We start from the raw sequence: 13,407 nt of genomic DNA, 5'->3' as shown, positions 1-13,407 counted from the left end.
CTACAGCCATACCATGTCACCATGACGGAATCAAAATTAACAACATAGTGACTTTTTATTTTATCAGTGGCTACTTTAATTCGTTTCCATGTAAAGTTCAGTATGATCTCATTTGTGTTTTTTAGTATCTGATAAGTGCTGAGTGTAAGTACAAAAGGTCCACTGGAAGTTCTCTTCCAAAAATGAGTGATAATAGTGTGGTGCCAGTAGCTTCACGTATTAATATTTCGATAAGTCATAAGTGGCAGTGGAAGATCTTGGTCCCATATTTTCCGATGTTCATGAACATAAATGACTAATTGATTATTAGTGTATGGTTGCATCTCTCCATCATGTTATTAGAAGATGGTTGAAAATTGTTGCCTTTGTCTTTTATTCCAAAGATTTGATACGTTTCCATGAAGAAGGCTGATTCAAAGTTTCATTCCTTACCTGAGTGAAATCCCCAAGACATCCTAGACCTTGAAAGGAATTCGTTGACGAATTTTCTTGATGAGATTACTATTTCTTGATTAGGAATAGAATATGTTTTAACCATTTGAAGAAATACTCCACCATAATCACAGTGTAATTATTCCCACTGGGAAAGGATAAAGCACATTGGTAGTAACTTTCAGAAGTAATTACATTTCAACACAGTAGTATTATAGCTACCCATGCAATTCATTTTATGATCTTTTCACTCACAGCATAATTTACATCAATGCTTTACAGATTACTAGCACACAACTCTATAGAAACACTATTATTCTCTCTTGTCTCTTCCTAACCCTTAAGTATCCAACTACTTAAAGATTTTAGAGATGAAATGCTTTAGAAGATACGAATGGAATGTTAAGCATCAATTGTATCCGTTGCTTCCATCCATTAGTATCTTCCCATTCCCTATGTAGGAGATCCTGTTGCAGACATAATTAATCTCACTATGCCAAAAACAACTTAGTATTTATAACGTATGGAATATGTGTTTTTCAATAGGGTTTTTCTACACTATCATTGATTCATTCAATAATGAGCTTCATACTCATATCTTTTTCTAAGCGATTTTTCATTTGAGTATTAGACCCATTAGTTCTTCATTATCACTAGTAGATATCACATTTTGTATTATATTTCATTGTACTTTAGGTTGATTGTCTTTACCATCTTGTTCTTCCCACTTTTATAGTGTTTACAGTCTTCATTAACAGAATAATACACCAGCACTTCCAAAAATCGTCCAGAGTTTTGCACAATGTTAAAATCGCACTCTTGACATTTTAAGTCATCTTTTTATCTGGGCTTATGAACTATGAAGATTCCCCATCCATTTCCGTGCTGTATGATCTGTCTAGAGAATAAACTTTTATTTAAATAATGATTTAATAATAATGATTTTTAATAATGATTATGTAAATAATGATGGAAATCACTTGGGGCTCAAACAACACTAATAGCTATTTCTGTAGCATTCATTGTTTTGCCTTACTATTGTAGATAATGACACATTCTTATTCATATTGCACTTCTAATAATATTGTTTTCACTGGTAAATCACTGACATCTGTATCTAATACAAGTAGATCTTCAACAGTTGGGTATACTAGTACAGAAATGGTGGTTAATTATTTATTCAATTTGCCAAATGCTTTCCAGAAATCCTCTTACTTCGTTTAAATTCTATGGTGTTGGCCTGTTCTGAATATATTAAATCTTAGATGGATCCATAGGCACTTTTTACCTACTGACTATATGTCTAAGGAAATTCACCTGTTGATGGAACAGTTTGCACTTTTTAGAATACTGCTTAAAGTTTTCTTTCCTCAACTGACCTAGAATTTTCCTTAGTTCGTCAAACTTTTTGTCAAACATCTTCCAATGTGTGATTATGCCATCCAAGTAGATAGTTATGACGTTCCAGAGTAGTTCAGAGGAAGCACACTCCTTTTGTCACTGACACATAGCAGGTGTATTAAATAAGGCAAATTGCTACAGTCCTTTTTCTGCAGTTAAGTTTGATTTTATTTCTACCTGCTTAATTAAGTTGCAGTTTTTAATATATTCTCATAAGATCCAATGCTGAAAATGTTATGATCCAGATAGAACATCCAAAGTACACTCAATCCTTGGCAGTGGGTAGACATCCTTCTCTGAAACTTCTGTCCCCTTCTGGTGCTACACACATTATGGATCGATGCATCTTCTTCTCAAGTACAATAAGTGATGCCGAAGAACTAGTACTCGATTCTATAGTTGATTTTGTTTGATGTTTTTATCTTTTAAAACATTAGCCTATTTTGCAAGGGATATTTGTTTGACTAATTGTCTTTTGGGCTGCATTTCAGTTCCAATGTTATGAAGTGATATATTTTTGGCATAAGTCATAATTTCCGCTGGAGAAGGTAAATTGGTATTCTATAAGTAAATTATATAATCTATAACGAAGATCCGCTGTAAGACCACTATAACTCTAGTTGTACAACTCTTATAAAGTGAAATGGTAAGTTGTTCTTATGTGACGATTTTATATCAGACTTCCTACATGTTACCTCAAAGGTAATTACTTCTGATGTGAAACCGTTACTTATAAAGTCATAAAGTCTTGCAAGTTCCCATCCAAACATGATTCAAATTTTATGGTTTGTTGAATTCATGATGCTTATGATGACATCAGATCTTCGATAGTTCTTACAACCATTAATCACATGGAGCATGCTGGAATGTTTGCTTCTGCTATTCTCCAATCATCATAAATATATTTATTACAAATAAGTTTTGAACAATTACTCTTCTCCTTAATATCACTGGAAGTTTTTTCTTTTGTGAAGTAACTGTCATGTAGTAAACCGGAATTTAACGGTAATAGGCTGTGAAGCCATTTAAAACTAGACTAACCTCACATCGATGTATCTACACGAAATCAAATTTCAATGTACTTATTCTTAATGTCAATTATTCTTACATCATGAGATATACAGAAACATTCTTGCTGAATTTTTATGCTCACTTACTATTCACACCTATAAATTTTCTTTCTTCATATCTAGAGGCATTTTTGCCCTTTTCATTACCAGTTTGGGTCCAACTATTGTAGTTGTAAAACCAGTGTTGATCAACGTACTCCAAGATTTACTATCAATAAACTTATTGGCTCATGAAATTGTTTCTTTCATTGATAAATATCTTATCTCATTTTGAGTACGAGGAATATTCTCAACCAAATTTTTACCTGTAATTTCAACTAATTCCCGTTTTTCTATCTGTTTGAGCTCTGAAATTCATTCTTTGAGTATTGCTTCCCTTAACTGCTATCAATTCTTGATTTCTCACAATCTTGGCTGTAATGGCTATGTTTTCCACACTTATAACGATTTTTTCTAATTATTTAAGACCATTTTTATGGTTTATTTCAAATGCTTTATGCAACTAGTTCTCTAACTAATACTTTGTTTCTTTAAGGCTATCATTAATGGGAGTTCATGTTTCATATTACTTGATATGATGATTCTATAACTTCTTGATGGTGTATTTAATTATTTACCTGTACTTTCATGCATTTGAGTTTCACTGGCAAATGAAATACGTTCTTTAGAGATGCAAAACAACTTCACATAAACCTAATTCACATATGGGTCAGGCTTTCTTAAGTGTCCATTCTTCAACTGGGGAATGCTCAAAAATGTTATCCTTTCAATATGATTTATACAAGTTCTTCCAAACATAATTACTGAAAAACGTTGTGTCAAAAATATAGCACTTAGGCTACATTCTGTCATATTTTTACATTTTGATGAAAATGACCACTGTTTTCCACATGTGTTCTTTTTTACCAGATTACTTGTACCTAGAAAAAAAAAGGCAAAAAGCAAACAAAATAATTATAAGAAGGTTTCTCTTCTGCTGCCTTTTTCTGTAATAATATTTCAGGTGCTGACTTTGTATGCCATTCATTCTAAAAATAAAAATATGAAACCCATCACTGAAATGCATATCACCTCTGTATATGAACAAAAACAGACGTAGAAATTAATGTGAACTCCTTTACATTTTTACAGTACATTTAGTTATAGTAGGCTAATAGTAATAGTAATTTTGTATTAGACTGCTTCCACAAATCATAAAAGTAAGTTTTTGTTATAAGGTTGTATTATACTAAGAAGTGCAAAGTGTATATAACTTGTTGAATTAAAATGGAGATTTCCATTAACCAATGTGTAAACTCTTCACATGCATATTACCACGTTCCCACTTATCTGTTTATATAAATAGTGTTAGCTTTGTAATCTATCAGTCGTTTTAACCTGAAGCTACCACAACTCACACCATTTCAATGTTAGTTATACAATTAAAGAGATACTCACTTGTTATGTTGTATTGGTACATACTCAGAGGAATTTGTACCAGAACACTGGCGACATCAAAATGGACAATTAAGGAAACTTGGCCCATATCCTTATTTGTTGTGGTATCTATAAACTGGTCACATTGCAATGAATCCTTCATTTTACGTGGAGCATCTAGATAAGATAAATGGGTAAGTTTTCCAAATTATCTATAAAATTCATCAAAGGGTTTATCTTTCTTTTTATCCATCTCCTGTATTTAACTCTGAATACTTCCTTCTGGTATGCCACTATAAACCTTTTGAATAAATCAGCAACCAAATCTGAATAATTTTTCTGACTTTACGCTGCAAGGTTGCTTAGTATAATTAAAATTGGTTCTTTTAATCGTCACGGCCTTGTGTTGTTGAAGTGATTTGCTTAATTCTGGAACTTGAATTGGAAGTGTCATAACTGTAGTAGCCAACAGTTTGCACAGTAATAATGGTAACAGGTGTAGACCAAATGGGTTTTCATAATATATATATATTTAATAAAATATGGTGTTTGAGGTTGAAATTCTTGGTCAGATTCAGAAAGAGTTCTTGTTGGTTTGATGTTTACAGCTACCATTTTTTTTACAAATGTTTTATCATGTCATTTCTTTATTTTTTCAATTTCGTTATTATAATCTTTCTTTACTTCTTCAAGTTTGCTCTTATAATTCCTCTATGCGTCTCCAATACTTTATTGTTCTTGTCTTCCATAGGTTATTTTAACATGCAATTGTGCACAGACTGTGCAGCTTTGAAACTTATTTGTGTACACATAACATTTTATCGGTACAAAATACCCAAGGAAAAAAAAAGATTTTAATACTTCTCAGTGCATGTAAACTAATTTATGTCAATTGTTATTAAGAAATAAAAAACTTCATACTATTTGTAAATTTCCAAACTCATAACAATGTTCAAAGTTTAATTTATCAAAACTGCTTAAAGTTTTACATTTCATTATAAAACATAATAATTAAAAATTCTATCATGTAACTCGTTTATTCCACTGAGTGGACCATCGTGGTATGTTTGAAACAATAAACTTTTCTTAGATATCTAGTATCGTCTTCAATCAGACTTATTTTTGTTTTAAATTCTTCTTCAGATATTATACCTCTTTTTAAACTCCTGTTTCTTGACTCAGATTCTTCTTCTATTTTCCTTTCATTCTCTCCTTGTTATTTTTTTCATTTTGTTTATTCTCTTACTTTTCTATATTTTTATTCTTGCTGCGAACTTTTACTTTCAGAAAGCGGGTTTTGAAGACCGTGGTGAGCAGAACAGATTAGCCGCTGTTTGACTTTGTGCTTAATAGCAAAACAACAACAACTTTTCTTCTTCTTATTATTATTTTTTACTTTTCTGTATATTTCCTCCTAGCCTGCTTTTAATTATTTTGTCATTTCTAGAAACGTTTTGATCTTGCTTCATGATAGGGTTACTTTCTCGAAATTTTGTCACTTTTTTTATTTTCACCAAAATATTCTTATTTCTGTAAAATGTGTTGTAACATTTTCTATCATTGAGCGGGCTCTTTTTGAACATTTGTGAAAATAATACTAAGATAAGCCCAAAAACCATAACGAATTTATGCCATTTATAACCTTTGTTACAGACCACATTCACTTTTACGTATGTTGTATGCCAAAGTTTAAAAATACTATTGCAGAAGAAATTCTGAGACCAATGCCAACACAAAACTTACAAAATAAACTTAGTAAAAACTTATTTCCTTTCAGTTGGAGTAAATGAGTAGATGCAATAAATATAACTTTATTACTTAACTTTTTTTTTTTTTTTGTCACTAAAATCATAAATTTGATGTATATTCTCTGTAAAGGTTCTCTTTCTTTGGCCTGGCATGGCCAAGCGCGTCGCGCTAAACATGCTCGCCCTCCCAGCCGTGGGGGTGTATAATGTGACGGTCAATCCCACTATTCGTTGGTAAAAGAGTAGCCCAAGAGTTGGCGGTGGGTGGTGATGACTAGCTGCCTTCCCTCTAGTCTTACACTGCTAAATTAGGGACGGCTAGCACAGATAGCCCTCGAGTAGCTTCGTGCGAAATTCCAAAACAAACAAATCTCTTTCTTTTTTAGATCATACTCCCCTTCCACCCACTACATGAATTTTTCAGATCGTAAAGTTATGCGCTCTCTAAAAACCATCTAAATTAAAATGTTGAAAATATTGTTTCCAAAGATAACATTGTGATAAGACACAATCATACTCGAATTGTGTTTTATACTTCTATGCATTTTTGCTCCATAATATTTTAATATTATATTTTAAATAATATTTTATTTTAAATCTGATAAGTTATTTTGAAAACCACATTGATAAGAAGAGCCAGAAATGTTACTTTGGTGTGAGTTTTTTGTTTGTTCAGACGTGGGTTCGCATCCACGTCGCGCCAAACATGCTCGCCCTTTCAGACGTCGGGGCGTTATATAGTGACGGTCAATCCCGCTCTTCGTTGGTAAAAGAGTAGCCCAAAAGTTGGCGGTGGGTGGTGATGACTAGCTGCCTTCCCTCTAGTCTTACACTGCTAAATTAGGGACGGCTAGCACAGTAGCTTTGTGCGAAATTCTAAAAAAAAAAAAAATTGTTCAGACGTGCACGATGAAAGTCAATTTTTGACGTCTTGAGCCCAATGAATTGCAGTTGAGCCACCTTGCTGACATATGTGTATCTACGTGTAAAATATTCAATTGCGTGTAAGTTGTAACACCGCGTGAGGGCTGAAAGCTGGTATTGCACTTGATGCTGGATGTGTCATGGCTTTTTTTGTGGCCAAGGGTGGACGAGCGTTAATAAAAACATTTGTGGAGAATTTTGTAAATGGGTGTACTAACTTCAGATTTTATTTATCTTTATCAAAGGTAAGAAAATGGGACACGAAGTGAGATTAATGGATTATAATGCTATAAAGTATCTATTTTCAGAACTCATTCATGGGACTGGGTAATGGTTGTAAACTTGTAAGAGGGTAAAATATATATTTCTCTTTTTCTTCTGTTATTAGTAAGTTATAATACTTTCAATGAAAGTTTCAGTGTAAACATAAAATATCTGCGCTCCGTTACATATCATTCACAGTGGTCCTAGTGTATTGACAAGTCTCCATTACCCCCAGTTACTATAGTAGCTAATATGAAAGCGCATCTGCCAGCTATAATCATCGCTCTAATTCGACGCAGCTAAAGTGCAGTTGCGAACTCAGTTTCCAAAATGGCACCATGATTTTCGCGTGTGTATGAAGGGCAAAAGTAAAAATTCTGATGCTAGATTCCAAGTACATGGGTGTGAGTGACCATCTGAGAACATTTTATTTTATACCTCTTTTGTAGCTTAAAATAAAAAAAAGGGGGGGAAGGTGCCCAAGGCCACTCTAAGTCAGTCTGGCCCTGTTAGCTTCAAAAATGTAAAAGGAATTTATTGAAAAACAGATTAATATAAATTAAGATAGTAAAGATATGTATTATGCCTTAGAGTGGATGTGCTTTACTGGATATCTTACACATTTTAATGGCATGATACCTAATAATCAATAACATTGGATGTGGAAAATATGCATAATTTAAAGAATCTGTGAAAGAAATTTGTACAATATTTAGTTAATGTGCATAATTCTCACTGGATAATATTCATGTGACTTGTTAATTTGAGAAACTTCATTAGAAAACAAGAAATATACACACATTCACCAAACCCTGCTTAATGTTGATAATAGCTGGTAGATATCTGTTTCTTAAATATACACATTTACTGGAACATGTATATTTTTAACATGAATAATGGGGTTTGCCCTGAAATTAAGCATATGGAATTGAAAAAAATAGGTTGTTGTTGTAATACCTGGAATGTGAAACCTATTGAGCTCACAAGTTAATCCATAAAGTATGTACAGTTTTTCCTGCAAAAGTTTTGTCTTCAACAGTTATTTTTCTCCTTCAGACTCCAGCCCAAATTATAAGAGAGCAAAAACATTTTCATATTAATTTTAAAGTAAATCTTAGGAGAGAAATGAGAAACAAAGTAGCAACAACTTTATAAGCCACAAAGCAGAGTGTATAACAATTTTTTCCCATCTATAAATTCTCAAAAAAGCACAAGTGAAAACCAAATATTATGATATATTAAATACACTACATCTGTAGCTAGTGCTGATGATGTCTTTTTATCCGATACCAGTGTTCATTAAGTTGGCTGTTTAACATTGCAGTTAGCAACCTTCCGTAACATTAAAGCATATAGGACTGTTTTCTTGATTAGCTATTCTATTTATATTACTACCTTATATACTGTAGATAATATTGATATAGTTGTTGAGATTTGGAATATTTCACTGGTGGAATTTTGTTTTTGACATTTTTAATACTATTCTACTGTCAAACTATATACTAAGGAATTTTAATTTCAAGATTAAAGTATGTATTCAAAACACTACAAAATTAAATTTGTTATTTATTTTACAGTAAGCAGTTATTTTTAAAGCATTGTGACCTAAGGTACATAAACTTTTGAAGTATTTTTTGTGATATTGGCATTTTTTACTGATAAAATGCAGTAAACTATACTGTGAGGGTCGTAAAAGCTGATGAGTGATAGCAACATTAATGTATAAAAGAACCTTTGTTAAGGATCACTCAAACTAGACATTAGCTGTTTAGTAATTTTTTTTTTCATTTAAGATTTTGTAATCTGTAACAATGAACTTTTACAGATAGGTACTAAATATTATAGGTTATTTTGTTGTTTAAATTTACAATACTGTTATCAAAGATAAACTCTGAATACTCACAAAAACGTTTTTCAGAAGAAAGGGTATAAATGGTATAAAAGACTCCAGACTTTAGAATCTCAATATCACTTTTACTGCTCATCACAAAAAATTTTTTAGTTTTGATTCAGAATGTTGAGAAGTATTACTTTAGTAAGTCTGTTTAATCAAAATTATGGCATGAATGAAGATGCATTTAGATTAATGGTTTTTATCAGAGAAAAATTTCTAGTCAAAGGCCTGAATAAAGTATTTGAATTTATAGGTCTTTGAAATGGAGTTGCAACAGTCCCATTGAAACCTTTCTTCAAAGCATCCTTTCATTTTTGTTTCAAAAAATTAAGTTTTCATTGTACTACTAAAGTAGTTAGAATGAATATTAAACAAATAAAACTGACTTTTGAATTATCCATAATCCAACATTATGAAGAAAACATGGTTAAAATGTAAATGTATGGTTTAGAGTTCTGTTGGATGTTTTTCTACAAGTGCTGGGAGAAAAGTGGAATTCTACAACAACCCACAGGATGCAATTAAAGACATATCTGATGGAGCAAAGCTTCTTGTTGGAGGTATATTTGTAGGTTTTGTGCTGCTTGTGTTGCATGGTATTATTTTTATTCAAGGTTTCAGTTAACTGAAATATATGTTGGATAATGAATTTGAAAATCACTTTAATATACTAAGGTGTTATGTATGAAGTTCTGAGTATTACGTTTATTTGATACCAGTAACATCATAAATACTTAATAAAGAATAAGTAAAAACATTTGCATAAAGGTACCATTAGTATATAATTCTGTATTAATGTGCAATGAAAGCATTTTAAAGATCTCTGTGTTGTCAGTCATAAGGTAAGTTTATTCTATTACACTGTACTTGGAGAAACTGAAACAAATTTACAGTATTGAAAGTGATGGCCTGGAAATGATGACATCTTCATTCAGTTTTACAAAATTTTAAAAATCTTGGATATGAAAAACTTCTATATTGCTTTATTGTCTAAGCCATCATCTAAGACTGTAAAATCTACATTCATTTTGTTCCAGAGATATGAATCATTTTGTAATCTTCACTTATTATCAATATTCAAATATTTTTTGTTGTTTTTGCCCTCATCTCTGACTTATTTGATTAATCTATGGCTAACAGAACCATGTTGATTTCATCAACATAATTTTAAACAGTTATCTATGTATACTTCGTATAAAAAAAAAACCTTTTGGTTTAGGATGTTAACTATCCCATCAGTTGATAAATTATTAAAAAGAAAAATAATTGCTGGAACAAATGCAGTGTATGCTTTTGTGAATGTGTACAAGCTATAAATTATTTTTTTTGCACAGTTGTGTTGATGAACTTTTTTCTCCATTAATATTATAGATTAGAATTGTTTTTGTTTTGTTTTTTGGCAGCATTATTAGGATAAAAGTTGAATAACACAAATGTTGAATATGGAGTGCCAGCTGTATCCATGTTAAAAAATTTTAAAACAAACATATTTTGTTCTGCAGGTACATATGTTCAAAATGCATATTTGTTGTGTGTAATAAGTATGCTATCGAGTAATGTAACTTGTTTTAAGCGTAACTTATTTTATAGAAATGTAATTAAAGCCCACAGAATAGTTGCTTCTAATGATAAGCCTCACTTATGTCTCAAGATATTTTCTTTCACTTTCAATTGCTTTACTTTGAATGCATTAGAAATAATATTTAACTAAAATTATTTATAAATAACAGTCATTCTTGTGTACATCATGTTATCTTGCAAGTTATTTGAAATTTTCAAAAGAAACTAAGAAAAAAATATAAAATAGTAGTTAATTTTCTAAACAAGATGTATTTTGGCTTTCAGAAAAATAAACTTGTATACCAGATGTTAAATATCTTTAAGGTTGTTAATGTTTTTCAACAGTTTTAAAAATGTAAATAACTATGTTCTAAGCTGGAACTTCCTTTAATTTTTATCATAAATAAAACTTAAACTAATTGATGTCTGCAGTAATAACTTCATTGTTTCTCTCTTATTTTTGCTTATAGTCTACTATTATTATTCTTTTAGGATTTGGCCTGTGTGGGATACCAGAGAACTTGATTAATGCTCTTCAAGCAAATGGAGCAAAAGACTTTGTAATTGTGAGCAACAATGCGGGTATTGATACCTTCGGCTTGGGTATACTTCTTCAGACTAGACAGGTACTAGCTCAAAATGTGTAGATAACAGCTAGCTATTTCTGTGATTTATTCATTATGATAAAGTTCAAAACTAGCTGGTTTTCTATCCTGTTCGTATGCTGTGATCTTGGTTATGAATAATATTTAGAATTAGGTGTGAAAGAAATTATTCTAGTAAATGATACTCTAAAGTTAACTTTTTGAATATTCTTGCTTCATTTAAATCTTTAAATTAGTGAATTAGGATATGATTTAAATTCCATCGATTTCTTTTTATACCATTCACCACTGATAGCTTCATACAGTGCATAGTGTTGAATAATTTTTTGTTTTGTTTTAGGATATTGGATGTAAAGTAATGAATTGATCAAGAGACTGGGCAGTATCACTTATTTTCTATTTAAAATGTATAAAAATATTCGAAAAGTAATGAGTATAGTTAATTATTTACCTCATTGACTGTATTTGTTTACATTTTTTTGTGTAACATGTATTGTTAAGGACCATGTAACCAAAAAGGACATGGGCCCAGAAGCCTGTACAGATAATTTTAATAAACCAATAGGGTCCACATGGAAACCTAGGGGCAAGTCTAGAGTAGAATTAATTTCATTAATATTTGAAGTGTGTGTTTAATTATTCACTGATGTGTTATAAAACTCACTTCAAAATCTGTGGTAACATGTTGTACCTAAATAAAACTAACATTTTTAAATGCCTTTGTTAAGAGTAAGCTTAGATGCTAGTGATAAGCAAAGTAATCATGATCATTGACTAATGTTGAAATGTATAAAGGTAAAAATGTGCATATCTGTTTACCTATGACAATATGATATCTATGTATATAATGTTTTTACGAGAGAGTTGTTAATTATGTTGAAAAAAAATTTCTTGGACTTTCAAATGTTAAATGCATTTGGCACTTTGCTTTGTTAAAAAATAAGAGTATTACAAATAAACCTTGCCCTTGGAGTTATCTTTTAATTACTTTTTACTGGTGCAAGTAAAAATATTTTCAAACATTAGATGCATGAGAAAGTCTAACCATACTGTTGCCATTGTTCACCAAATTAAAAATCAACCTAGTCTGTAAAGCTATGATGTATTTTCAACACATACAGGTGAAAAGGATGATCTCCTCTTATGTTGGTGAAAATGCAGAGTTTGCTCGCCAGTATTTAGCTGGAGAGCTGGAATTGGAATTTGTTCCTCAAGTATGTTTCTTTTCAGGTTTTACTCAAAATTGTTTTTTTTCTCAGATTAGATATTCCTAGTGAAGTACAATGAGTTATTATTTTGAACCACATACTTTAATGCACAAATTTATTAGAAATTATAAAAGATGAAAAACATTTCTCATTATTCTTATACTGTTCTAATACAAAATAGGTAATTAATAACTTGTGAACAATTATCTTTTTGTGTGAACTACTATAGTGTCATTTTGTTACAATTTTGAAAATTGGTGAAGCCAAAGAAGTTAAATATCCTTGCTGTAATATTTGAAAAGTCTGTTTCTTTATTTTTATAAAGATTTGTTCATAAATTTTATTTCCTACACAAATACGTGTTTTATGGTACACTTGTGTTCTACTGCTATGTATTGCTGATAACATTAAAAAAACATTTTTATAACAATTAAAGACAAAGTTTATTACTATGTAGGCCAAATTTAAACTTCATAAATGTTTTTATTTTGTTTTATGTATCTTTCATAATTTATCTATCCAGACTTTGAAATTATTTTTTATTTTTATATCACAGAAGAATTTTTTTTTTCAAATTGGGAAAAACACTCTTGGATGAGATTATTTTCTTTACCACAATGCAAATTTTTATTATATTTATTAGCAAAAATATAAACAAACTGAAGAAAAGGGAAAAACATAGATGTAAAACAAATGTTTTTTTAGTCTTAAAATTGAATGTTATGGTCTTTATTTTATATATTGCATATGGAACACCTCATTTTAATGATCACCACTAGTCTGTCATAATGCTGATGTTCCACCTTCTCTAATTCATCCTCACCATTTCATTGATGTCTTGATGAAACCTTTCCCCTTGTTATTAACTAATGACATCAAAATTTT

At 30.8% G+C, this 13,407-nt stretch overlaps 1 protein-coding gene across 2 annotated transcripts in view; it reads left to right on the top strand.

Annotated features, from left to right (window-relative positions):
• Window positions 1–7,078: 7,078 nt before the first annotated feature.
• The window catches only part of SCOT (Succinyl-CoA:3-ketoacid CoA transferase), a 40,493-nt gene continuing 34,164 nt past the window's right edge, over window positions 7,079–13,407 (top strand). For both annotated transcript variants that reach the window (XM_076451073.1, XM_076451072.1), the window contains exons 1-4: window positions 7,079–7,236; window positions 9,601–9,709; window positions 11,202–11,335; window positions 12,436–12,528. In XM_076451073.1, the coding sequence (XP_076307188.1) occupies window positions 7,132–7,236; window positions 9,601–9,709; window positions 11,202–11,335; window positions 12,436–12,528 (441 nt within the window). In that variant the 5' untranslated portion in view covers window positions 7,079–7,131. The remainder of the gene's footprint in view (window positions 7,237–9,600; window positions 9,710–11,201; window positions 11,336–12,435; window positions 12,529–13,407) is intronic.

This window comes from Tachypleus tridentatus, chromosome 8, assembly GCF_004210375.1.
Source record: "Tachypleus tridentatus isolate NWPU-2018 chromosome 8, ASM421037v1, whole genome shotgun sequence".
NCBI classification, from domain to species: Eukaryota; Metazoa; Arthropoda; class Merostomata; order Xiphosura; family Limulidae; genus Tachypleus; species Tachypleus tridentatus.
Note: the sequence above shows the minus strand (reverse complement) of the source record. Positions and strands in the feature narration are given on the sequence as shown.